This window comes from Meleagris gallopavo, chromosome 5, assembly GCF_000146605.3.
Source record: "Meleagris gallopavo isolate NT-WF06-2002-E0010 breed Aviagen turkey brand Nicholas breeding stock chromosome 5, Turkey_5.1, whole genome shotgun sequence".
In the NCBI taxonomy this organism is placed as follows: Eukaryota; Metazoa; Chordata; class Aves; order Galliformes; family Phasianidae; genus Meleagris; species Meleagris gallopavo.
The window spans coordinates 27,123,160-27,150,519 of record NC_015015.2 but is presented as its reverse complement, the minus strand read 5'-3'; the positions used below and the strand labels follow the sequence as shown (position 1 = coordinate 27,150,519).

At 43.3% G+C, this 27,360-nt stretch overlaps 1 protein-coding gene across 1 annotated transcript in view; it reads left to right on the top strand.

Moving 5' to 3' along the window:
• GALNT16 (polypeptide N-acetylgalactosaminyltransferase 16) overlaps positions 1 to 27,360 on the top strand; it is a 52,069-nt gene that overhangs the window by 3,045 nt on the left and 21,664 nt on the right. Inside the window, exons 2-4 of the mRNA XM_031553663.1 lie at positions 18,481 to 18,656; positions 21,464 to 21,562; positions 25,898 to 25,965. Coding sequence (XP_031409523.1) covers positions 18,481 to 18,656; positions 21,464 to 21,562; positions 25,898 to 25,965 — 343 coding nt within the window. The remainder of the gene's footprint in view (positions 1 to 18,480; positions 18,657 to 21,463; positions 21,563 to 25,897; positions 25,966 to 27,360) is intronic.

Genomic DNA, 27,360 nt, shown 5'->3' with positions numbered 1-27,360 from the left:
TTTGAGATTTCAAGTCTTAGATGGGGGCTCATAGAAACACCTGCTTCCAGATCTTGCCTGCAGCTGTGTCCTGCTCTCCCTTTGAGCCAGGGTGGATTAGCTGAGTGCTAATCATTACTCGAGCTCCGCAAGATATTGATGTGGTCCTATGGAAACATCACTGATCATATCCTCTGATCGATCTTGGCTTGGGCCATTACAGAATGGTCAGGGTTGGAAGGGACCTCAAGGATCATGTATCTCCAACCCCCTGCCACAGGCAGGGCCACCAACCTCTCCATTTAATACTAGGCCAGGCTGTCCAGGGCCCCATCCAATCTGGCCTTGAACACTCCTAGGGACGGGGCATCCACAACCTCTTTGGGCAGCCTGTTCCAGCATCTTACCACTCTCTCTGTAAAGAATTTCCCCCTGACATCCAACCTAAATCTTCCTTCCCTCAACTTCAAACCATTTCCCCTTGTCCTGTAGTTATCTACCCTTTCAAAGAGCTGATTCCCCTCCTGTTTGTAGGCTCCCTTTAGGTATTGAAAGGCTGCAATGAGGTCACCCCGCAGCCTTCTTTTCTCCAGGCTGAACAAGTCCGGCTCCCTCAGCCTGTCTTCATGGGAGAGGTGCTCCAGTCCACTGATCATCTTCGTGGCTCTCCTCTGGACCCTCTCCAACAGCTCCCTGTCTTTGTTGTACTGGGGACTCCAGACCTGGACACAGTACTCCAGATGGGGCCTCACAAGAGCAGAGTAGAGAGGGACAATCACCTTCCTGCCCCTGCTGGCCTCCCCTCTTCTGATGGAGCTCATCATGCGTTGTGATCCTTTCTTTTGTTGGTAGTGTCTTAGAAAAATCATGTAATATTGCTGAGTGCTGCTGAAGCCTTAACCTTTCAGCCTCACGTCAGCAGCACTGCTCCAAATCTACAGATTGAGAATGTGAAGCACAAAGGGGCAGAGAGAATTAATTGCTTTGTGTTGATTTTGGGAAATGTGTGAAAGCATGTCTCCATTTGTGCCAGTAGGTAGTATAGGCTGACCCTTCTTGTGAACTACAAGTGTTCAAGGTTTGTCTGAAAGTCAACTGCTGGCCCATCTCTGTATGGACATCTTACTAGCCAAGTTTACTTCTTGCCAGAAGTATGTCTATAACAGAAGAATTGAACAAGATTGCTGGCTAGTGATATAGAGTCCAGGTCTCTTTGTAAAAGCAGCAAAAGAAAAAAAAATAATAAAAATATTAAAATTATCCACCTTTGGATGACTGTAGGTGAGATGTTAGAAATGTCTGCGCATATGGTACAGGCAGTAGGCTGGCTGCCATCTCTTTCATCCATTACTCCTCTCATTTTTGTCCTCTCATGCAGAAACTACATGCATGGTTTCTGAACAATATGCCTGGGAGATTTGTATGTGTGTACATTGGCAGGCTTGAGGTTCATGTTGCAGCCCAGCTGCAAGTGCATACTGTAACGATATTTTAATTGTGACAACTTCTGGAGACTTTTTTTTCAGTACAGAGGGTTTTCATCATCTCTGAAAATGATATTTTCCTGGTTTATTTCAGGTAGTGACCCAGAGAGACCTCATGTTTCTCTTACTGCTCTATGGAGTGGTACAGAAGAAAGGACAAGCTGTTTGATCTCCTGAGCTAAACCACAGGAGGTCAGAGGGATGCCTCATGGTATCTACCAAGGAAATGGAAATAACTGTCTGAACTAAGAGGCTAAACTAGATTAGTCTGTCTGACATGGGAAATTTGTTGGCACTATTCTCTCCTTGTTGAGCAGAGGATCACCTTGGATGCTTTTACTATACAAGCCCCAGAGTTCTTCAGAAAGGGCGGGTGGTTGGTGGCTCCTGGGACTGAGTTGTCTTTCTCACTCTTAGATTTCACTTTTTCTGGGAGTGTCCCAGAGATGGAACCAGGCCAGGTTACAGTTCCTTCCAGTGTGAGGATTGCCCAGAAGGGGGTGGCATGAAGTCAGAAAGGCAGCATTGACTTGCAGTAGGTAGAGCCCTCTTTAATGAGAGGTGATATAACACAACCAAGTCTTGGATTCTGAATTTGTGCAGCTGCTCAGAAGAATCTTTCACTATCTGCTACCTCTTGCAAGGCTGCTTTGGGAGTGCAAACTGCCCTGGCTTTTTTCCCCATCCGTTTCCAGAAGTCAAAAGGCAGGTCAAATGTTCAGGATTCAGCTCTGCATACCTCTGTGTCACTTTATGCATACAGAGTGTGCTTAAGCTTTGGAACAACTTGATACAAGCCTACAGGCAAATCTGAAATTGGATCATTATTGGTAAATCCCTAAACTACTTGGCATGCTGTGACATGATTGAATGGCTGTCTTGATGCTATCTCCATAAGTCTGGGGAAACAGAGATGGAAGAGCACTCTCATGGTTAAGCTGGAGGGACCAGGAGTTGGAACTGCAGGGTTTTTTTCCTATTTGGCTGCAAACTGAGTTTCATGGCATCTGCAGTTGCGTAGGCCCTATTCCCCAGAGCCATGGAGTGTGTGGGCTGGTATCCTCACAACCACTGGCCCTCAGCCACCCCATGGAGCAGCTAAATGTTCCCAACAACAACCTAGAACTGAAGCTCAGTTCTAGAGACTCCACTAGCAAAAAAACAGAGAGGTACTTTCAACTCCATTGCAGATTAAAACTGCAGTAAGTGAACACCTGCTTGTGACAGCTAAGTCAAATTGTAGCATCTGAAGCCATGAAATTGTTAGATGTTCCCCAGTTAATGAGCCTCTTTCAGATGTCAAGAGAAAAGGGAACCTCTCACGTTTCAGACTTTACACAGTAGGATTTGAACTGTGTAACACTGGCTAATGCAGTGAGAGAAGTTGCAGTTGCATTACCTTTGTTGCGGTGCGTGGTCTGTGTCAATTGTTTCTCTGCAAGGCAGCCACTTTCAGAGCACTCCATTGCACACTACAATTACACTTTCAGTGAGGAAGATCCCTTTCTGCAAAAGGAAAAGTGATTTCTTCACTAATCTGTAATACTGTCCTGCTCTTTTTTAATGGAATTATTCTATCCTTCTACATGACTGACAGATCTATATCAACCCCTGACCTCTAGCATCGCAGTGTTGTGCTTAAGGACTGACTCTTCTCACTGGTGACAGGTGACAGGATGAGGGAAATGGCCTCAAGTTGCAACAGGGTAAGTTTAGATTGGATATCAGGAAAAACTTCTTTACTGAAAGGATTGTTAAGTACTGGAATAGGCTCCCTAGGAAGGTGGTTGAATCACCATCCCTGAATGTGTTTAAAAATCATTTGGACATGGTGCTCAGGGACATGATTTAGTGGAGGTTGTTATTTAGGGTAGTATGGTCAGGTCATGGTTGGACTCGATGATCTTTAAGGTCTTTTCCAACCTGAGTGATTTTATGATTCGTGTGCAAAAAGAGTGCCAGGCATTTATCCACAGCATACCAGCAAGCAGAGGTGATGAGTTCTAGCAAATCACGGGGACAACTGGACAACTGTTCAAAAATTGCTCCTTTTTATAATGAACACACATTACAAAGACCTGATCCTGTGAGATGGTTTTCTGTTGTTTAGCTTAGCAGCACACTCTTCATTAGAGAATAGCAGTTAAGCTCTTCTGCTCCACTGAACTCAGGGCATTGTTTGCTAAAGGGGCAGCTTTCCAGAATTGCCTGAATGGACCAAGAATTTGGGTCTTTTTCATTTTTTTTTTTTTTCCTTCCCTTCTGGAAGGGTTCTCCCTTGGGTTTCCCTAAGTCAGAACATGACCGCAGCTATACTTCCTAGGAGAGTTGGGGCTGAATTTCTGACAGTCAGCTTATTTAATCTTTGGTGTGTCTTTTGGAGTAGCCCACAAATAATACGTTGAAAACCATGCTGTTAACCAACGTATGTTGGTATGGCAATTCTGGAAAACACCCTTACAGCAGTTGTATGTCAGCTTCTGTAGATCACTCCCATACCCTTGAAGCAGGCTGTAGTAATGAAGAAATTGCCTTATTTTATTCGTGCTAGTTCTGTAGGCTGATTTTGGAGAAAAAAATGTCTGGGGAGAAAGGCTGTTTAGAGGAAAAGCTGCAAGCTCAAAGCAATTTGCTGATTGTCCTGGGAGAGGCTGGCACGAGCTCGGTGAGGAGGCACGGCAGTGTGGGCAGGCTGTGACAGTGAGCTGGGAGCAGGTGCTGGATGAGCAGCATGGACAGCGGTCTGCAATTGCAGTGAGGAAGCAGGAGCAGAGGCCCATGCCATGCTCCCAGCTAGCAGATTGTGCTAATTTCCTTCTCACATTACTGGGGACTGCCCCATTTGCTGTGGATGACTACATAGCTTAAAAAAGAAATAACAACAAACAGTGAACAAAGGCAACGAAACAAACTAAAAATTCCTATGGTATTGCTATGGTAACAAACATCTGAAAAGCAGGCCTGTATCAGCTATGAGCTCAGGCTTTATAGCCTCTGCCCCAGTGGTTGCATACTCAACCAGAGGCAGAAAATGATGCTGTGAAGGAAAACAGCAGCAGGCTTACCTTGGGATCTTTCCAATTAGGAGAGCTATTGTTTCCCACACCTGAGGCAGGCTGGGAGCAGTTGGTGCATGTCTGAGGCTGCTTGTTCACTCCCTGAGTAGGTGATAGAGGGGAAAAATGCACTGCATGGTGCTGGTACTGCTGAGCAGAAATGGGTAACCAATGGATGGGTATTGGAATATCCTCTGTCTTGAGTTTAGGAATACCTTGACCTCATCAGATTTGTGGAGAAGACCTAGATTCAGTTTGCACTCAATTCCGTGGTAAGCCTGGCTTCAAGCCCTAGGAGAATGCAAAGGGAGTTTCAGCTTCCTGGTATGGTGTGGTTCTGGGTTTTGCTTTGTTTTCTATTTTCATTCTGGCAATATTTATCCCTTTAAAATCAGTGAAGCAGAAGAGGAGGTGCCAACAGCAGAGATAATGAGTTTCTGGCTGAGATGGAGCAAATTTTTCCAAAGAACACCTAGTACATTTACCATTGTGGTAGCTCTTCCCCTCCACAAACATCACCAAAAAGCACAGCAGCACCAGGCGTGGCTTTTGAAGACGAAGCACTAGCCAAGCAGTGGTATAGCTTCAAAATGCAGCCTAGGAGAACAGGTCTCATTTCTCTCAGCCTTCCATGAGGGATGCTCCTGAAAGGAGCACAGGACAGTGTGTTTGTGGAGGGTTGTGTCTGCCTCTTGTCGTGCAAGAGTTCTGTGCCTGCTGCTTTTCCAGCTCCCTCGGGGCACAAGTCACAGGCTGGTTCCTTCTGAATACCATCTCTAGCATTAGATGAGTAGGAACTACAACGTCTCCGGGGATGTGGTCTGGATGCTTTTGACGTGCTGCTTGTTTCCATTCTAACTTGCATGCTGTTGTGGAGAAAAGGGATCATGGTAACTGGACTCCCAGTAGCTCTGTCTCACACGTTAGGGCACGGGTTGGCGTATCATTATGGGCAGCCATGCCGCTTTGTGCTTATCTTGGATGTGCACAGCAGAACTATGTGCTGAGGCTTGTAATTCAGGATTGCCCTTTGTGCTGAGCGCTTGACTCTGCAACTTCCAATATCCCTTTTAATGTTGGTTTGGGAAGGAAGGGGTAAGGGAGAGAGCTACAAGAAATAGTGCATATGTTGCTATGCTATGTTCACTGCTATGACAGTGAAGTGCCCTTCACATAAGGTAGATAGATGCTGAAGGATGTGCTCCTGTAGAATTTCTGTATATTTCTCATCACTGGCTTTACAAAGCCAGAGCAGCTCTTGTTGCCTTAGCCTCTGTTGATCAGGGAGGAATAACTGAAAAATCCTGCCCTGGCACCTAGCTGAATCCTGACTAAGTGTGTGTGTGTGACTCGGTGAGTATGAGAGTTACTGTGTGTGCTCTGGCTCACACCCTGCAGCTGCAGCCATTGGAGTGGCAGCTACCCTTTGTGCTGATCAAAAAATCACATAAAAAAATAAAAGATCAAAAATCTCATTTTGAACAACCAAGCCTGCTTTATGTGGTAGGTGTTGCTCTGCTAAGGAGTTCTGCTCTCTGTTGGAGTTGGGTGTGTTGCTATTCAGACTCCTTCAGCAGTGTTAGCCCTAGACAACCTGAGCTAGGTTTTGTGGGTGAGTGATGGGCTGGGGTGCTGTCACTCCATCATCCTGCTATATTCCAAGTTGTTATTCAGAATGTCTTTTACACCCAACCAAGTGTGGTAAGAAATGCCTGTTGCAGACTGCAATACAGACTTGAAATCTATTCCTTTTCTTGCTCCTCTTTTCTCATTAAAGGATAGACCTCTCTCATCGTGTTCCCTCTCTAACAGTTCTTTCAAGTATTTTGGTGGTTGATTTTGTTTGTATTTTTTTAATGTGAAAACTTTAGTGCTGTGTATCCCTATGCTTGTAACCACAGCTCTATTGTTCGCTTTATGAATTATTTTTTTGAACAAACCTGTCAGCTAGTTTCTTTTGTTCATGTTAGTTCATCTCCACAATCCGTTTTGGAGCCAGAAAAACTAAAACCCGACAGGAGTGAGCTGGATCTGTGAAGAATGTCTCTGTCTTTTCCTATTTGGGAGAAAACGAGTTGTGTTGGAAGGCTCTGTGCATCTAACAAACTGTTTTGCATTTATCCTTTAGCTCACCTCCACAGTCTCCATCTAGACATTTATATGTATCATCTCTGTAATGAAGGCTATTTAACAACATATTATTTAGAATTTTTTCTAAACGCAATCCCTTCCCAGGGCAAACATAGCAGAAAACTGATGCCTTGATTAGTAGAGTGTCTGTGTGTTTACATATAGTACTGTGGCTGCAATCTTGTCCTGCTGATGTGACAGGGAATTTTGCCACCGGGATTTCATTGGTAGTTTATGACATCTTGTGCTGTGTTCTTGTGAGTGTGAACAAAGCATTTGTGCTTTGTGCTGCCTTCTGAAAAACTGGCAAGGAGAAAGCAGAGCTCATCCTCTTAAGAAACTCTGTGATTTTTGTGGAATGGATGATAGGATTATATGTATATACTTTTTCTTTTCCCTTCATATTTAGGAAGGCTACTGAAAACCTAGGCAAGATGCCTTAACTGTCACAGTCCTGGTGGCTTTTTGGAGCTGTGCATCTCCTTGGTGAAATAAATTTGTGTGGTGAAAAATGCACCTGCTTGTGCTCCTAGGCAATGAGGGGTGGCTAGAGCATCACACTGTCCAAAGAAGTGAATGGAGCTCAACAGCCATAGCAGGGAGAGGCTCTCAGGAATGCTCTTGGCTGTGTGGAGGAAGCAACACCTGACTGCAGGCCTCCTGAGAACCTGCTGCAAATGACATGTAGGCAAAAACTCCCTAGTGGAGTAAGCGGAGAAAAATGTCAGACTTACTTTTTAATAAATGAACACAAAAATACCAGCTCTCAAAATCTGCCTGATCAGACCTATCATTTAGCCAAGCCAAAAAACAGCTGTGGGCCAAGATTTCTGTGTAGCTGTGTTTTTGCTGACCACAAACAGTCAAAAGTAACAAGATTAGAGCTGTTTATATTGGATGGGAATTGATGCAGTAATGGGTTTTAAAGATCCTCACTGGTCATATGGCAATCACTGAGGCTTTTTGGGTGCAGTTTGCACCTGCATAATGAGGCAAGTGGCCGTATGAGAGATTGTGGGACTTGGTGTATGGGGGAGCTGTGGGTTTCCATGAATGATAGCTTGGCCATAACCTGTCCAGAGTATTTTGAGACTCAGATGTATGTATTTTTGTGGTGCCTGCTTCTGAGGCTCAGCTCTTTCTTATATACCCAACTCTTTCCTGGTTGACAGTGATTAAAAAGCAGGCTGCAGAGGAGACTGCTATTCATAATGTGATGGAAGTCTAGAGTGACAGAAGCCTGGATGTGTAACACAGTTTTTTCATATTTGACAGGCATATTCAAGCCCATTGCATGATTTTTCATTGGTATTCACCATCCTTGATTAAATTTGCTGCTGGGGAGATGAATTAGTTTTTGCAAATGGAGACCCAAGCAGGAGCACAGCACGGCTGTGAGGGTCTTGTCAGCTCAAATTGATTGCTGAGCCCTGGAATTGGGGTAATGCAGTAACTGAAAAATTAATCAATCAATTAAATCGGATTTCTTCTGGCTTCTAAACAAAATGTCAATGACCTGATACTCTCAAATCTTCACTGACAGAGAATGAGTTTTTTGTTATTAGAAGACTATTGCATGCTACAGAGCTGAATATATGGCAGGGAACGCATTCAAGTGAACTGCCTTGTGCAGGAGGACTAATTTTGTAATAAATCATGGGTGCATATACACCGTATCCGTTGTCACGTTAGAAAGAGCATTAGAACAGGTCCCTGAGGACAGGTCTTACATTCGAACCTGCAGTATACGAGTCTTTGCCTTGTGAGCTGAAGGTCATTTGTAAACTTCCCCAACAAACCAGGCCAGGATTCAACAGTGGTATGCAAAGTTATTCTAGGTGATTCTGTAAAACACCAATTGTGTTGTTGGTTTATGGACAAGTTGCATTTTAATATTGGGCTTGGCTAGCTCCCAACCATCAGGTCCTGCCAAGAGCCTTTCTGTGTGATGCTCAAAAGCTAATATGAGGAGCATTATGGTAAATTACTCAATTCCTCAAGGTCGTATCCTACCCAGATGTTATTTCCTGGGAAGATGAGCTCTATGCAGTTTCTAATTGAATGGAATGGGTCTGAGGGCCAGCCTACAGGACCAAGTCGGCACCCCAGCCAGCACAAAGGCAGGAGAGCTGCTGCATGAGGCCAGACTCCAGCTGGCTGAGCCCATGAGACTGCAGCTATCTCAGAAGCTGTATATCACAAGGTCTCTCTCAGAGCTGGCTTAAAGTAGGGAGAGGAGAGAGTTGATTCTGAACTGGACAATGCTCAGAACTGTGAATGAACAAGATCCACCAACAGAAATGGAGTAGGAGAAATTTGTGTCCTGCTGTGGGGCTGGGTATCAAAGTGTCCCTTTGTCTTCCTGTCTCAGTTGTACATGATGCAGCACTTCTCCAGAGTGTGAATATTTGCCAGTTGCAAAGCCGCTCTATTTTATTCTTAATCTTCCAATTCCAGTTTTAAAGCTGTGACTCTTGAGGATGAGTGATTAAAGAAGTACTTACTTCAGTTTTCTTTCTATAGCCTTAGCAAAAAGCTCTTACAGTATGATCTTGAAGGTAAAGAAAATGAGCCCCTAAGCTTAATATAATTAAATATTTTAATGCTTTGGGTGAGCAGTGCTCACTGACTTCTGCTCATCTCTTAAGTAATTAGTTCACTGCTGTCTACATTAGCAAAAAGCACACAGCAACTGCAGGAGTTGAGATGAGAATGTTTCAGGGAAGCAATGTTGTTTGCTTAATTATTGAAGCTTTCTGATGTTTATTTATTTATTTTTAATAGTTAAGTCCTTACTATTGGGGAAACTTCTTCATAGCTTTTCAGAGAAATAGTATGTAAATGTAGGCTATATTCTTAAACGTTGTCAATATTCTGTGCTGTATGTTCTTTGTGGAAGGCTAGGGGCTACTGTAGTTTCATTTCCCCTCTATCTTGAGGTATGCAGCGATTTAAAAATGCAGTATCCTGACTTCATCTGGGGGAGGTTAGTTTTTATTAGCATTTCAACTGCCTACTCTCAGCCTCCTGTTCTCCATGCCACTTGACTTCTGCCTTCTGTTGGCTTGGGGAATAACACAGCGTTGCCCCTCATCGCCACCTTAGCGGATCTGAAGTTACTTTCTCCACTGTGAAAATATCTGTGGCTGCATCTGTCACTTTAGACAGCTGTGATTCACTGGGAGAAAAAGGCTGGATGTAGGTCATTTGAGTTCAAAGAGAATAGATTAGTGCAGCAGCACAGGAGGCACACACATGTCTGTGTAGATAGCATAGATGGGGGAGTGGGCATAGGGAAGCAACTTGTTTGGCTGAAGCATTTAATGAAGACCTAGTCCACACCCATTTGAACTGACTTACTGATGTTGTAGGTGCTAGCAGGTAACCAAGAGGACATTAACTATGTCTTGATATAAAGTGAGGTGCTATAAATATGAGTCCAAGTACTAAGTATCCTCAGTACATTTAACACTTAAATAACAAAACACTGCTACTTCTTTGTTTTAATCATTCAAAATTATTTGGACACTGGGACGTTCTTAAGGTGTTTATATGTCTACAGAGACAGGGATGCTTTTGGGGAAGAACAAATGCAACAACCTGTAGTACCTTTTTTACAAACCATGTATGAAATGCAAAGCAGCACTCTTATATACAACAAGAAGCCCAGATGGCTTTTGCTAAGGAAGTGAATGCTGAGCAGATATCAGAAAGCAGACAGCTTCATATCTCTGTGGCCATTAATTTTCTGTAGAAAAACTTCATTCCCAGAGGTACCCTGTCCACAGTTACTCACTGGGACCTCTGACAGTACTGTTGTTCTGCTAGGGGTGCCAGTATCAGCTGCCCAGTTCTTTATGTATTCATAGTGTGCTGCCATGTCTGTATTCTCTCTGACGCCAGATGTTATCATAGATATTTATGGATGGGAATAGGTGTGTTTGGGCAACAAGAGCTGTTTTCTGGGAAAAACAACTTCAGAAACCTCACTCTCCTCTCTCCTGCTGGTTCCTAGTCATCTTGAAGACTTTTCCCTCACTTAATTTTTCAGAGTTTTCTTCATATCGTTGTTTTCCCAGAGATAAATGTAGAACAGTGAAGAATTTCTGTCAGCTAATACAGTGGCGTTTGTGTTACAATAAAATTAACCAAATAGGGAAAAATATGGCTCTACTCCAGGGAATGAGATGAAGATTAAGTGAGTACTAAGCCAGATGTATGTGTGTATATAAATTCAATGTATGCGAATGCCATAAATATGTTAAAACTAAACATCATCGCATAATTTTTTAAGTTTTGCATAATGGACATCTGTGTGCGTTAGACTTCAAACTGAGAGAAGAAATAGGTGCTGGCAACTGGTTCACGTCATCTGAGGCCTGTATTTCCATAGTTCTGAGCAGCTTTATTTCCTCAGAGCTGTTTGGAAGGGAGTGCCCTCAGGCATCTTTGTTTGAAGTGCTTTTGGCTTCCACTGTTGCTTTACGTAACGCTAAAAACAAAAAACTCGAAGGATGCCCCAAGACATCAACTCCCCTCTCTCCAATTATGGGCAATATATTCTTGCTTCTGGGCCAGAAAGTTTTGCAGGATCCAGACTATGCTAACTTCTTCAAGACCTGTTCAAGAATTACATAGCTGGGTCGAAGATGTATGTGCTTTATAGGGTCACTTTCTGTTAAATGTAGGGAAAAATCTCCTTGGGCAGGAAAGCATAATTGTATCACGCACAGTATCACGCACAGTATCACGCACTTGTCATGTGAGAGTAAAATAACTTCTTTCTTCTAAGGTTTCCATTTTACAATGAGTATACATCAGGGCAAATGCAAACTGTGGACTGTATCCAGAAGTAAAGCCATGGTGTTGTGTATGGACTGTTAATTTACACGGGGATGGAGTGGGGTGAGTTTAGTTCATACTGAGGCCAGTTTCTGCATGTGAAAATGATTTGTTTACGTGCAATGCAATGCTGAGCTCATAACCAGCATGGCAATATGTACCTTGCACTCTTTTGGCTGCTGTCTGCAAAATGAATGTAGACTGTCTGCTTCAGTGCTGTTATTTGTGTGCTGCATTACTTCTGGCAATCAGCCAGGTGCTATTCTATGCTGCTTTGCATACCTGTTGGGACCTAGGCAGAGTGATCAAGGTGTTCTTTCTGGAAGCATTTCAATCTCTCAGATAAGGACATGCAAGGTCAGGAAGAAATACCATAAGAATGTTCCTCCACAGAGTCACTAACAAGATGTCTAATAGGATCATTAGGTAGAGGTCACATAGCTGCCTCAAAAGCAAGGTTGTCAGTTCTTAGACATGAAAACAAAGACTGTGGTAGGATGAACCATGGCAAGTCTGTTTGAAATGTAGCGGTCAGTCCTTGTCTATCAACCCACTGCTGTGACCTGCAGGTCAGCATCATCCCATTTCTAAATCCTTTACACCAGAAACTTAGAACATCCAGCTGCTTGTGACCGACACCATGTGAGGATGTGATGATCGCTGCTTCCAGACTGAAGGTAATGCCATGGAAAACACTGTGCCATCTTGTGCCTCTCTTGGAGGGAGCTATGAGAGTAGTATCCAAAAAGTGATGGGTGTAGGGAGAAGGTCACTGTAGAAATCAAACACACAAAAATATTTACTTCTCCTTTCTGACCTCTACAGGATTTCCACCTTTTCAAGCCAGATGCTTGAGGATGCTTTCCATGTCAACAGCTTAATGTCTGGTGAAGCTGAGGAAAGGAAAGAAAAACAAGTCAGAAATGCTTGGTAGACTCCTGTGAATTTCTGGCTATGAAAGCAGAGACAGAACTTCTCAGGGCTAAAACAAGAGTAGAGCAGAGAATGGCCTCTGTATGTGCAAAAGGAATAAATACCAGGAAGCAGTGGAAAACAGTAGGGAGATGCGGAGACATCTTGGGCAAATTGCAGCACTGAAAAGGAAGCCCCAGCAGACTCATGATACTTCTTACTTACACTATCCCTTGGGTTAGAGTACTAAGAGGCTACAGCTCTCTTTGTCACAGTACTGAAGAACACCCATGAGTTGGCAACTGCAGCTTATTGGCTATAGCTTCTTTAAAGTAGGCGATGAAAATAGGTTCTGCTGGGAACCCATCACCAGTCCTCCAGCCTAGTTTGGAAAAGGTAGCAGGCCTCAAGTTAGTCCAGAGCTGATGCTGGTAGAAAATCTCTCATGACCAGTTTTCTGGTGTGGGAACTGATCAGTTTAAATTGCTTTACTTCTTCCATTGTGTTACTCCAGTTTGTGCAATATGCAAACAAAACATTCAAATCAATTTCTTTGCTCCTCTGTCAGCACTTGTACTTCTCAGAAAAACAAACAAACAAACAAAAAAAGAGGATGGTTCTATTTAATTGTGGTCACTTCTATTAAAGAATTGCTGTTATGAAATGTTAAGAGCGTGGTTCCCAAACCACATTTAAAGTGCTTTACACAGTTAAACAAGGCATGAATAAAATAGGCCCTACTGCTGCTAGGCACAGCCTCTTTACATATTCTGTGCAATTTTTTGGGGAAGTATATGAGTTATTCCATGAGGCATAACAGCCATGTGAATGCTGGGATTCATAAACCCCCTCAGGGAATGCAGCACCCCCCTCTGAAACAGCTGCCTCTAGCAATTGACATTTGAGACATCTTGTAGATTCAGCCCATCAACAGTAGCCTGCTCCCTGGCAAGTACTCCCAGATCTCCTGGGAATTTCTTGGGATCTTGCAGCTTTCTGAACACTATGTCATTCAGAGTCCATGTGTAGCATCTCCAAGTGCTGCTGCACTTCTCATCAGCTGGTTGCTGGTAGCAGTGCTGCGCTGTCCTGTCTGCTCTGAGGCTTAGCATCAGGTCACGAGAGCTGAGTATAGAGCGGGAGGAGTGAGTTCGTTCAGGAAAATCTCACTTGTGGATACCAATAGCTCCACAGTGGTTTACAGAGGTGACTTGCTCTGAGTGGAGGTGATGTGCTCAGCCAGCCAGCTACTGGCTGGTAACTAAATCCTAAGGGTAGAAGCTAGCATTGGACCAGTTCAGAGGGGAACACCTCTGCTAAAGGGGTTTGGGCCGGAAAGGCTGGAGGGAGGGAGGTATAGGCTGTGTGATAGATCACCTTAAAGCCCATCTAGTTACAACCCTGTGCCATGGGCAAGGACACCTTCCTCTGGATCAGGCTGCCCAGGTCTCCATCCAACCTGGTCTTGAATGCTTTCAGGGATGGGGCATCCTTAGCTTCTCTGGGCAGCTGTGCCAGAGCCTCGCAATGTCTTCTGAATATCTAATCTAACTCCTACCCTCTTTTAGTTTAAATGCATTACCCCTTGTCCTGTCACTATGCTCCCTGATAAAGAACATCTCCCATCTTTTCAGTAGGTCTCCTTTAAATGCTGGAAAGCTGCTATGATGTTTCCCTGGGGCCTTTTGTTCTCTAGACTAAATAATTCCGGAAAGATGTGTAAACTGCAAAGTACACATCCTGTTGTATAATACTGCTGTTAGGCTAACTTCACAGTAACTGTAAAGTGATGAATTATAGTTACTTTTGAGAGGATTGCAGACCTTACTCTGGATGAGTAATGATTGCTCTTGGCCTGTGGAATATGGTTATCCTTTTTGAATTTGGCAAAGCCTACTGTTGCAAAATAATAATAAAAATAATAATAATAAAAAATCTTGGGATCTGAGTTCCCAAATTGCTCTAATTTTAGTGGTTATTTCCTCAGTGTTGGAATTGGTGTGTTTGTATCCAGAGGCAGACAGCAACAATGTAGCTAGGTGAATGTCTTGCTGTCTCAGGACTGATAGGCCTACAAGTGTATCACTATGCTAGTTGAGAAATTAGGTCCTCAAATTGTCACAGATATGCATTGCATTAATTCCTTTCCCTTAATACCCTGCTTATGGTATTAATTTCACTGCTTAAACAGTTGCTGGTCCCTTCAACAGTCTCAAAACATAAATAACAATGTGTTTTCAACATCAGGAGAGCAACTAGGTCCGTCCTGTCACTGACAGGAAAAAGTGTATGTGCGAAAGAGAAGCACTGGAATGAGACTAGAATGTTTACACTGTTTCCTGAAATGTTGGTATGTGAGTTGTGTTGGAGGTCACAGCGGTGTTTGGGTCAAACCTTAGTTTGTGCAAGCTACTTTGCTAATCCCTAGTCTAGACGCTCAGTTTTCTAGTGCCTGTTAATCTTCTGCATTAATGTAGTGATATTTTTTTTTGGTCTGTCACAGAGTATCAGTCAGAAGGAACTGGGCACTCCTGCTCCTGTAACTCCCATTTGTAGTTTCAGCCCCACGCATGGGGATCTGGGGTGTGTAGCCGTAAAGCTTGTGGCAATGAGCTGTCCCGATGATTTTGTAAAAGCCTTGACTTAGCACTCAGCTGTACATAGCGTGCCTTTAACATACCTAAAGCTCATGTATGATTACATTAACTTTTTCCTGAAGTGGGAGAAGTTAATGTGAAGGGAGAGAAAGCAGGGGGGTTGATGTCAGTCTGCCCAACTCAGAGGAATTTGTGAAGGGCTGTCTACTATTTCATGGAGATCCTGTGCTGTTCCTGTTAAGTGGGTTTTGAATTAGTAGTGATAAATGTCCTGCAGTCAAGCATCTATATATCTAGGTAAGGAAAGCAAGTCAGTCCTCTAATGATAAGCTTTATATTCACTTTGCTAGGCTTTTTTGTAACTGTCTCTCTCAGACTCAACTCCAGGATAGTGTTTGCTATCCTCTCCTCATTAAACTTCGCTTTTGCATTCTCCATAATGAGCTGTAATTTCTAAAGAACTCTTACTTCCTCTTATTTCCTCTGTGTTTTGTTCCGCTGAACTGTAGAGGTTTGCCTTTATTGAATTTCATGTATTGTTTTCAGACAAACGAAAGTTGAGATAATTTTCAGTTCTAATGTGGCTCCCCAGTGTGTCTGATATTTTTTGCTGGATTTGCCTTAGGTTTGATAAACCTAAGACCCAAGCCAGTTATGCACAAACCCCTGACACCTGCGCACATCATTGCTCTCCTGCTCTGGCAATGAATAACTGGCAATTCAGCTCTGATGATGACTTCCATCAAGGCTGTTATTTCTCTATCTTGCTAATGTTATCTTATAAGACCATATCAAAACCTTACCAAAGTTACGATACGTCATATCCACTGCTTAATCACACTCATAAGACTGATTACTTCATTTCAGGAGAAAATAAGATTGGTCTGACATGATGTGGTCCTGCCAAATCTCAGTCTGCTGCTATTTGTCACCCTTTTATCTTCTTGGTGCCTGCAGATCATCTGTTTGATTACTTGTTGCAGTGTCTTTCTGGGCACTGAAACTAGGCTGTCCGAGCTATTATCTTCTAAATGTTCCTTCTTTCCTGTTTAAGGACAGTATGAAGACTTACCAGTCAAGATAAAGATGGGAGATGTTCTTAACCAACACCTGATTCCCAGCACTCCAGCACTCATACATCAAATTTAGGAAGAAGTAATGTCAGAACTATGCTAGCTAGATGAATTACCTCTAATAGTTCAAGTGTCAGTGTGTCTCTGCCCTAAAGGCACTGATGGACCTGCTTGTGCCACCCGTGGGCCGATAGCACAGTATGGCCATGGCCTATGCCCAAGGGAGGTGGCTGGGGGCTGCCCTGGGGAGCTCTCCCAATGCTGTGACAAAATGGCTTCTGAAGGCTTGCTGCTGTTGCCAGCATTTTGTGCAACATTTGTGGCAATAGAAACAAAAATCCAGCTGTTGCTTTTCCAGGGCCTGGGGTGACAGAGATAAGTAGTAAAGGTCTGGTGAGTGACCGCAAAAATATTTAAAGGAGCATGGTTAGCTTGGCTTTTGCTTCACATCAGTGTTGTTTTCTAGGTTGGGAAGTAGAAATGGAAGCTTTGTTTGATGTAACTTACAGCGTAAATTAAAGGAGCCAATCTTCCTGCTTGTGCTGAAAATACAGCCTGAAGGAAGAGTCCAAGAGGCAGGGGCCAGCACCCCCAGTGAAGTGCTTGCAGCAGTGGAAGAGAGGGTTGTCTGCTAAAGCATGCCTGAACCAAAACCAGAGTAAATTCACATGCAGCAGCTTGATTGTGCAGCGATTGAGTATGTTGCTTGGTACTGAAAGCAGTGCAGCTTTATTTCCTGTGCTGAGACATTTTCTTCGTACTTCTACGATAAGAAAGGGAAACATGAGCATCAAGTTGACCTCGGCCATAGTAGGCATAATTTTATGGGACTTCTATCATTTTTTCCCCCTCACTTTATTCATCTTCTCTCCAAACCGAATAATCTTAACCTTTAGTTTCTCTTCATCCCCTAATAATTTCTTTCCAGAGTCTGGCTTGACAAAAATCTGTGCTCTGGCCACAAGTTCTGAGTTGTCACTGATTTTTTGTATAACAGCATTCATGATAGTTTGTTTTCTCCATCCTGTCCTTAGTCTGCTCTTGTTGTTCTATATTCCCCCTCTGCTGACTGATTGCTGAGTTTTCCTCAGCTGTCCATGGAATTGCTCAGATCTGTAACACGAGTGGTCACGGTCAGTTTGCAGTTCATCAGTGTGCACAAGTAGTTGAATTTGTTTCTTCTAATGCACATTACCTTGCATTTACCTTCACTAAATTCCATTTACTGTCAACTTATTCAACTGTCCATGTCTCTTAGGGTTGTCTGAACTGCAGAACAGCCCTCAGAGATGAGTGCAGAAACATTTTTACCTCAAAACACTCTGCTGCTTTGGGAATTTGCCATGTGCTGGGTCTCTTGAGTTGTAACCCACCCTATTATAATGGATTAAGTGAACTGCTGTGTGATATTGATGGCCAGCCTGTGGTCTCTTACCCTCTAAAACTCTTGAAAGTAGCCATATAGCAGAGGGAGAAGCATGATCAAATCTAATATTAGAAGATATCCAAACTGTTGTAAACAGGGGGATCTTGAGATCTGGAGGTTTTTTTGCCACTTTCTATAAGTTGCAGATATGCCAGAATCTGCCTCTTCCAGCAGCTTTAGGAGATCCAGCATACCTTCATACAAGGCTGGAAGCATTTTATGACTTCTTCATGATTCCATCTTTCAAACTGCTACCATAGACAGTTTGTTAAACAACTTTTGCTGTGTAAATTATCCCAGTTTCTCTACCAGTGGCTGTAGTGAATGGTCCTCAAGTGCTGGCTCTATGACCCAAGAAAGGAAAGTTAAGAAGCCTTTAAAGAGTGGAGAGGGGATAACCCAGTTGTTTTAGCTTGTGTGTAGGACTGGGAATGGTCATATGCAGTTTTCAGTTTTATTTTGCAGTTCTGTGAAACTGGATGGTGAGGCACAGAGGGGAACCTGCTGAATCAACTGTGACAGTGTTTGTATGCAATAGTGATTGAAGAAAAGCTGAAAATGTTTTTCCTCGAAATATGAAAACGTCGAATATTTTAGCCACATTGGCTAGAGTTGCTCTCAAACCTGTGCTGTCTGGAAGCACTTCCAAATGCCTGCAGTTTCATACCTTCAGTGTAACAAGTGCTGCAGTGAATTTGGCTCTGCCTGGGCTATCAGAAAAGCAGCTTTCAACCCAAGCTACTCAAGTCTGCAAGGATAGTAAGGCCTGCAATTTTCCTTGGAGAAGGCAATTGTAACATTACATCCATAAGGTTTCCTCCTTTCTTTTCTAAGCTCTTGCCTGTCCTGCCTTTCTCCATGCTTGATCCGCTTTCAGATGTGTCACAAATGACCTCCCTTCCCTTACTGTATACATCTGAACGTGTTACCAGAGTTGAAACATCAATCTGCTGCTCTCCCTGATGCTTATCTCTTTTCTAGGTGACAAGGGCCCCCCAGGGAGAGAAGAACAGCAGGAGGGCTTTTGATGAGAAGGCTTATCTGTCCTCAAAGCTGCTGAAGGCTGGAGAAGACCCCTACCGCCAGCATGCTTTTAATCAGCTAGAGAGTGACAAACTCAGCAGCGACCGGCCCATACGGGACACCAGGCACTACAGGTACTGTGCAGCCCTTGCTCCAAGCCGTGGCTGCTGCTTGCTGTGGGGAGTCCAGAGCCTTCCTGTGTTCTGCCCTGTTAACCTGAAGATGGTTTTAGTTTTTCTTTTCCAAGATCTGTCACTTTGTTTCTTGGTTAATCTGGAAAGTTCTCAAATGCATGGGAGACCCCTGGCTAATTCAGTCCTAGTTTGTTGCTTTTTTAGCATATCTTCTCCCAGGTCTAAACGCCATCCTATTACTTCAGCATTTGTGTTTCCGCACAGCCCCCCTCTTGCAGCTCAAATTGCTCGACCGGAAGCTGTTTTTGCATAAAATCCCCCACACTCAGGGTTTCTCAGTGAGCCTCTGTCCTATCTGCAAGGTACTCAGCTGTTGTAGCATTGCTTTACTTTGGTGTTTCTCACCTGCTGTGAACTGGCTGTCTAAATCTCATTTAGTGTGTTCTGAGTGTTATGGTTTGGATGAACTCTGCTGGGGTGGGGGTGAAAATAATGAGCTTTTCATGTTCAGGCAGTGAATATTTCATGGCTTGCAAAGTACTCCTTGTTCTGTCCTTGTTTCACTGGGGTGAATTTATTTTGCTGACTAAGCTCATCTGTAAGTTACTACCAGAGCTCAGGTAATTATTTTGTTCTTTCTGTAGTACGGAAGGATAACACTGTACCTTGAAGATGATAGGTTTGATAGTAATAGAACAGTGCAAAGCAACCTACTTCAAAGAAGAAAAAATAGAAGCAAAGTAACCACGTCAGAAGCACTGGTGTCTATTTGAAACCTAGATGTAGTGTTCCAAAGCAACACCTCTTAACTGCTGGGAAGGGGAAACCAGGCATCTAACTTGATTGAGACTGCAAAAAGGGTGTCAGGAGATGTGGAGCTCTGCGAGCCTGCCAGCACTGACAGCCATCATGGTGCTTTGTGAATGGAAGCGTCTGGGACCTTGGTTAGATGAAAGTCTTGTGCTTCTGTTCCCCAGTGTAGTACTCAGGATTGGCTTGCTAGTGACTCAGAGGCAGTGGTGCATGTCCTCTGTTACTGGCAGTCCCTCTGCCATGCAGAATCGCTGTTTTCTGTTAATCTGCTGTCATGTTCTGGCCTAAACCAGCACCTTTCAAAGATAAATTATTTATTTTGATCTGTGATCTGTAGTAGCATGCAGAGGATGCTTTTTGTGAAAAGTTCTACCTGTGCATTTCAGTCTAAAGACATATATATACTGTTCCATGGAAATGTATGGCTACTTCAGCCTCAGCTGTACAGAGATTCCCTTTAGCAATGGGGACTCCCTAAGCAGCATATAATCAAGGCAGATAGATCTGTTATCATGTTCCTCCTATTTGCAGGGGGGTTGGTTTGAGAATGAGGTGTTGTTTTTGAGTACCATGTCATATAGCAATATTGGAGTGGTTGCTGTGATGACAGCTTAACATAAGGACTTATTTCTGCTGGCAAAAGTGAGATGTGGTTTGAGAAAGCCCTTCCTTCTGTCACAAATGGCTCTGGCTCAGGTCAAGGAATCAGGGATGAATAGGTCACTACTGTATTTTTCTTTAGGCACCAAAGCTCAGATAAGGCGTATTTGAATCTACATCCTTCAGGCTAATTCTAACTGAAGATGTAGCTAGCTAGTTTTTGATCCGAAGCAAAGGCAGACCCAGCTTACAAGCACAAACTTCATATTTGTCCCCTGTGATGCTCTAATAATGCTGAGAACTTAGAAAGTCTGTCTCAAATAATGTGCACACCAATATCTTGTTTTTCTACTTGCTGGTGACTTAATGCATTTTACATTCATTAAATCATGGAGTTATTTTGAAACAATAATAAATGTGATATGTCTGGTCCCAAGCTTTTTATCAAGGTTTCCTTGTATGCTTGAAGATTGATGGAAGAAGTCATTGTACCCTTAACAAATGCAATTTGTTACAATGAAAAATAACAATAGTTTAGAATAGTTTTAAACTAGCAGTATTGAGCATGATGATAAAAATAGTTACAGTTTAGTAATAGCCATAGAAGAATGGTAAGTAAACGTAGAAGTACAACAAGTGGCTTTAAGAAATAAATCGTATTCTGTCCAGTGATGTATTTAGTCCAAGCATGGCCTTGAGTACTTAAAAATAAAAATAAGGCACAATTCCATAGGAGCACATCAGTCCAAATCTGCCATTTCTAGCACCTGCCAGAACTGGATCCAAGATTCATAGCCATGAGTTGTTCTCCAGAATGCTTGTTGTCCACAGGGTATAAGCAGCCTTGGTGCAAGCTGATTCTTCATTCTGAGTAGTGGATGAGTGTACATACCTAACATTATAAAATGAAATGAGAAGAAGGGAAGAATTAATTTCTGTTGCTATCTGAGGTATTAATGTTCAGAAGAAAAGCTGAGGAACCTTAGTAGGCCCAAAGAGTTTGAATTGATGCCTGGATCTAACAGCTTTATGCATCCTTAGCATGTGCACGTCCTATGCATGAAGGAACTGGAGTTTACATGAAACACAGGCAAATTCATTGGCTGGAATCCACAGTGTTGAGCATTTGTTCCCCAGGAAAGTCATGCGTTCTCATCCATAATGCATGCAGCATTATGAGTTTAGGTACCAGAGCCTCAAAGCTTTTGCCTTTTGGCAGGCAGTCTGCTGTCCTTTGTATGGGGGTTGCTGAGGCTTTCCTTGCTGCAGCCCTGCTGTGCTGTTTCTGTTTTTAGCATATTAGCTCTCTTCTCTTCTGGAATTTGTAGACATGTTGCCCCAGCAGCTGCTGGTGGAAAGCGTTTGGCTCATGCTTCTGCTCTTCTGTGTTGCAGGTGCACCTCTGTACGCTATGATGCAGACCTGCCAGCTACCAGCCTCATCATCACCTTCCACAATGAGGCCCGCTCTGCACTGCTCCGCACGGTGAAGAGGTGAGTTCAGCAAGAGGGGCTGGACCCTGGGAGGGCACCACTGCAGGATTAGACATTTTCCAGTGGTTATGCAAACAAGGTGGATGGACCTCCCCTGTATGCTTTGTGATCTGTCCTAGACGTGGCCCACGAAGATGGGTCTGGGACTTGGATTGGAGATGTGGGTGTTTCTTCAAAGTGTCTGCAGGTAGTTACTGTATAGTTCTTGTGATGGGATCATTAGCAGCAGGAAAGGGGCTGCTGGGCCTGCTTCCGCAGATGGGGAATAGTCAGTATGATCTTGGTTGGGAAGATTGAGGGACAAGAGGGGGACAATGTGGGCTTCTAGATATAGCTGAGGGGAGGGGCATCGGGAGAGTGTATTTTAACAGAAATATGCAGCCAGTCTCCTGCTAGGTATATGTTTCAGGAGGAGGGGCTAATAGCCCACCAGCTCTTCCCTGGGGCTTTTTACACAGACCCTGTTGTACATACAGGACACTTGCTGTCTTGTGCCAGTACCTCTGTGTATCATCAGTAGCCAAATCTGTCAGGTAAATAATGACATAGAGTCTTGTCCCTAAGCAGAAGAAAGCGTGCAATTATCTGTACCACAAAGCAGTGCTGCACCTTCTCCTCCTCATCATCCCTGTATAATCTGGGGAGGCTCTTTTCCTTTTCCTTTTCCTTTTTACATAAAAAATGCTCTTTGCCCTCAGAGTTATCAAGCCTTTGTTCAAATGGTCCCTGAAGCCTGCAAGCAAGTCCAGGAACAGCTTGTGAAGGCTGAAAGGAGATTGAATTGTTCAGGTAGAAGGTTGAATTCATGGTTTCACTAACAGGAATGTATTATTCATCATCATCACTTCTCCTGTCTGGTCCTGTGGGCTTAGAGAAATGTGCGTTGTGAATAAATAACAGGTTTTTCCAAGTTGGCCTCATGGTTAGAAGGCTGTGTTTCAGTCTGCCGGGTTTGGTGCTGCTGTATTTTCAGAGTCCTGTATATATTGCATTAACACATTTTGCCTTTTCTTATCATTCTCTTTCCATTTAAACCATAAAATTAACCCTACATAGCCACTGTTCAGAAAATGAGTAGATTTGTTTGGAACTACAGTGCTGCTAGTAGGACAGCAGCAGGAGATTTCTGCTGATTATATCATAGGTCAGACAATAAATCGTTAGGTGCTCAGAAGCTGTGGTAGTGTGATCCTTAAGAAAATCTCAAGGCAGCCAATCAAATAGAAGATGCTATGATAATAACATGTAGAGAAGATGACATTCAAAACAGAAGTAACCCATAAAGAGAGGAATTGATATCCAAATCCTCTGTAGGTTATGTGTACTAAGGACCAGATGAATGTTGCCAATGCATAATGCCAGACTTGCTCAAAGCAGGATCAGCTTGAGTAGGTTGCTGAGGTCTACGTCCAGTTTGTTTTGAGTATCTCCAGGGAAAGTGACTCTGCAACATCTCTAAGTCTTCTCTTCTCAAGGCTAAACATTTACAGCTCTTGCAACTTCATCTCATACATGTGATGCTCAAGTCCTTTACTCATCTTAGCTGTCCTTTGCTAGCCATGCTTCAGCATGTTCTTGTTTTCTTATCGTGGGATAAGACTGAACACAGCACTCAAGCAGTGGTCTCACCAATCTCTTAGATGTGATGTTCTGCAACCCCGAGTCCCTAGCAAAGATCCTGCAAAGCGGATCTAGCTGTTCAACCCTACAGTCCTGCTGCCACCGAAGCAGCCCTGATGAGGAGCTAGCTGAGGTCAGCTGAACAAAAAAAAAAAAAAAAAAAAAAGGTCAGGCAGCTGGCCTTTAGAATGGTTTGGTTTGGAAGAGACCTTGAAGATCATTTAACAGATCTCTGGCTATGGCTGGAGTCTTCATTGCCAGAGGTTTACGCTCAGTGCTCCTGATCTACTTCTTGCTTACATCAAATGTCAGAAATGTTCCTGATTTATCCCTGTTTGTTGAGTGGTCCCAAAGGATGAATTCTTGGGTTCTACAGTATTTTCAGTGGCACACAGCCAAACATTGGCTAGTAGCCTTCACTCCAAATCAGAGAAGGCTTGATAACCATAAACAGAGAAGATAATTTTAGAGAAGAAAAAAGAAAAAAAAATAAGAGATGGTATCTGTGAACTGATGGGAGATGGACAAATCAGCAGAGCAGAGAAGCTATTGGCAATATTGAAATGGTGTCATGGGACAAAGTAAGGGCACAGATATTGAAAGAAGAAAGTTGTGAGAAAAGGAGGGTAAGGTATCCTTGAGGTGAGGGGAATAGTGTCTGTTTCTGCTGTAAAAGAGGGATTTAGCACTGGATTTTGGAAGCCTAGTAATACATTCTGTGCCTAAGAGTAATCAATTGTTGTGCCGGTGTATTCACCTCACTGAAGTGAAATAGTAGACTGCTGTGTTCCTTGTTAAAAAGACAGGCAAGACAAAGTACAAAGAAGATTAAGTACCTTTTCCAAGGATCCACAGCAAATTATTGCAGAGCTGAGAGCAGAACTAGGCATCGAACAATAAGTAGTGAACTCCTCAAGAATATTTCTTTTCTGCTGGGGGACTGAACGAACAACTGAGGAAGAGAGAACAAAGTGTATTGCCTTTTTTCCAGTTCTGTTGAGTTGGAAGACCTGAAACTTGTGGAGGAAATGCGAGTATTGCTAATAGCGTAGTGAGAGAATGTGTAGAATACCATTTTACAGCAGTTATGCTGCAGGATCTGGCCAGTCAGGATTGTTAATGTTTTGTGTTAAGTCTGCACGAACAAGAATTTCAGTGCAAGGCAACTTTGTCTGTAAAATATGCAGATAATAGCTATTCTGGGGTAAGGGGCAATCATAAATGCGAGAAGGAACATAGCCCCACCTTCCACCTCACTTTCCACCCCCTTATGCAGTTCTGAAGTATCCAGAGGAGTATGAGCCAAGAGCTGCAAATAAGCTTCAGCTTTGAAAAATGCAAGCTCGATCATCTTGGGATGTGTAAGCTCAAAATACTGAAATGGAGTAGGATGTGATACTGAGCAGCAGAGCAGATGTGATTTTGCACTGTGAGACAGTGGAAAAACAAGGAAATTTGGGCTTTGTGTGCAAAGCCATTGGTGGTGCTAATTACCATGCAGTAATTTCTCTCTCTTTAACCTTAGTAGTCTATGCCTGGGAGTATAGGTTTACTCTTGTTATGTTTCCTATATAAAAGAAACCAAAACAAAGAAGCAGCAAAATAAACAAAAACAATTGAACAAAATAAGATAACCCAAATATTTAAGCAACACTTTCTCTAAAATTGCTTGAAATCAGAAGAGCAAGCACCACTAAAATGCTAGAACCGGAGGACAGAGTTTGTCTCTGGTTTTTAAGGCTGAAGTTTGCAGAACTGTCCTCTTCACTGGTGTGCTCAAGTGTAAGCGATGTTCAGTATATGAGCCACCTTATTGAAGGCAATAAGGACCTGCCTGTGCATTTGCGGAAGGAGGCTTAAAGAGGGAATATACTGTGTGGTTCTAGTAAAGCCAGAGGAGGAACTTGAAGAAGTTTATGGAAAATTAGTTCAAGTATTTTAAAACAAATGAGAGGAACAAAGAGGTCAGAATGAAGATGCTGGAACTCGAGAGTACTAGACTGTATTGATCTCTGTGAAGAGTGTAAGCTCTTATCCTCCTTCCTTATATGTGAAAACCTGCATCTTGTAGAAACAAGCCAATTGCAGCTCTGGGGGTATTTCAGGCCACAGTGGATCCCAGCCCAAGGAAAAGTCTGTAGTCTCGGCAAGTGACATGGCTTGAAAGAAAGGCAAATAACAATCAAAAGAAGGGAATAAAAAACCCAAACCAAAACAAGTCCAAAATATTGCCATAAAAGAAAATTGGTTTCCTCCTATAGAAGAGAATAATTGAGAAAAGACTGAGAGTACTCCTAGCTGGGAAAAGTGACAGCTCTCTTTCTACTTCCCAGTAGTGATGAGCTTTGTTCAGAGTCTGGTGGACAGGAACGGCTTCCTGGCTGCTGCAGAGCTGTTAATGCTCTCCTCTTTGTCTTTCAGGAGGCAGAGAGCATGCTTCAGCATCCTTTGCTAGGTGCTTCCAGGCAGACCATACAACCATCTTTCTAGCTATGCGGTCCTTCTCAGGTTTGATTGAGATGCTGTAGCTTTCTGGGATGTTTCTGCTTGCAGTTCAGCTTCCAATGGACCCTCGTACAAAGAGCTGGATTACTTCTTCCACATTACTGAGTTTGGTATTCCTGCTGTAAAACACGGCACAGCAGACTTGTGTCAGTATTACCATTATTATGGCAACTCACAAAGACTGTCTTTTTCTTCTCTGGATCCCTGCAGTGTCCTGAACCGCACCCCTCCCAACCTCATCCAGGAAATTATTTTGGTAGATGACTTCAGCTCAGATCGTAAGTATGGACCTATTTCCCTTTCATTCGTTTTTTTCTCCTTCTGTTCTCCCTCTTTTTGGTTGCTTTATTTATTCCCTTCTTTCACAGAAGTTCCATCATGTCTCTTTGCAAGGGAGAAGGAAAAGGGAGACGGTATTTCTGTGCATAGTTTACGTGCGTGGTAGAGGCCATTAGGTATTAAAACCTGTGAGGGCCTCAGAGTCATGTCTGGATAAGGATTGAGCTGCACCCAACTACTGAAGCTGGGTGTTTCTGAGCACCTCTAACATAGAGTCCTAAGTGTCTCACATTCAGCACCTGAAAATTCCAATACAGCATCAGTGGCCAAAGTGTTCCAGATCAACACAAACGGATCTCTGGTGCCAGTACTGCACAGGCTTCAGCCACAAACTGCCATTTAGGCACCTAGGTAGAAGAATTTTTGCAAAGCCCCATCCCATGGTAGTTCTTATTTTTCTTGCTGGCAAACAGATATCTGTGGTTCTACAGCTACTCTACTGAGGCATCTGAACTTTAGTTCACCACTTTAGTACCTGCTTGAGGACTGACACTTAGTTTTAACATCTGCCTCAGTGTCTGCAAAGATAAAGAGTCCATCGATGCTTGCAAGTAGTGATAAGTTCCACTCCAACAGAGTAAGTGATCTGATATGGATTCTTGTACGTACTTAAAATTGTGGCTTAGCCAAGCTGAGTGATGCTTTCCCTTGTAGCAGATGCCCAGCAAAATCTCGGTAGGCTTTAATTAAGAGCACCTGCCACTTCACTTGGATAGTGCAGCAGCTGCCAAAGTGCCCATACAAGAGCAGTATTTTAGATTGCATGCATGTATTCTTGAGAGTGGAAATGCTCTTGCAGGACCATGCCAGGAGATGCACTTTGGCTGATGGCTTTTGTGTTATCCCTGGAGCACCACATCCGTGGAAGGATGGCAGTGGGAAAGAGAGGATGTGAGACATAAAGAGGAAGATGGAACAAATGGAGAAGTGGGACATTATGGTGGAGAAAGGGAAAGTAGCATGTGCTAGAAAGTGTTGCTTCTGTGGATGGGAGTAGAGAGGTTTGTAGGCAGCATAGCCTGTGGCATCCTGCATAATGTGGTGCTCCTTCATATGGCTGGGCTGGACCCAGTAGCTGTTGCTCTCCATCGTGTTCCCTGAGCAAAGGAAATGAGGGATGGCACAGCTCCTGGCAAGCTGCCAGCAAAGCCCTCAGTCAGACATCCATGCGTTAGTATAATGGTGCCTCCAGGGAAGCAGATCTACTCTCCGTGGCTTTTATTAAATAAAAGTCAAGCAGAAACTGCCCTAAGAACAAATGTTGGGAAATGCCCAAATGAGCTGCTGAGGGCAAAGAAAATGGATGAAATCATTTTATATGACAGGATTCTCTT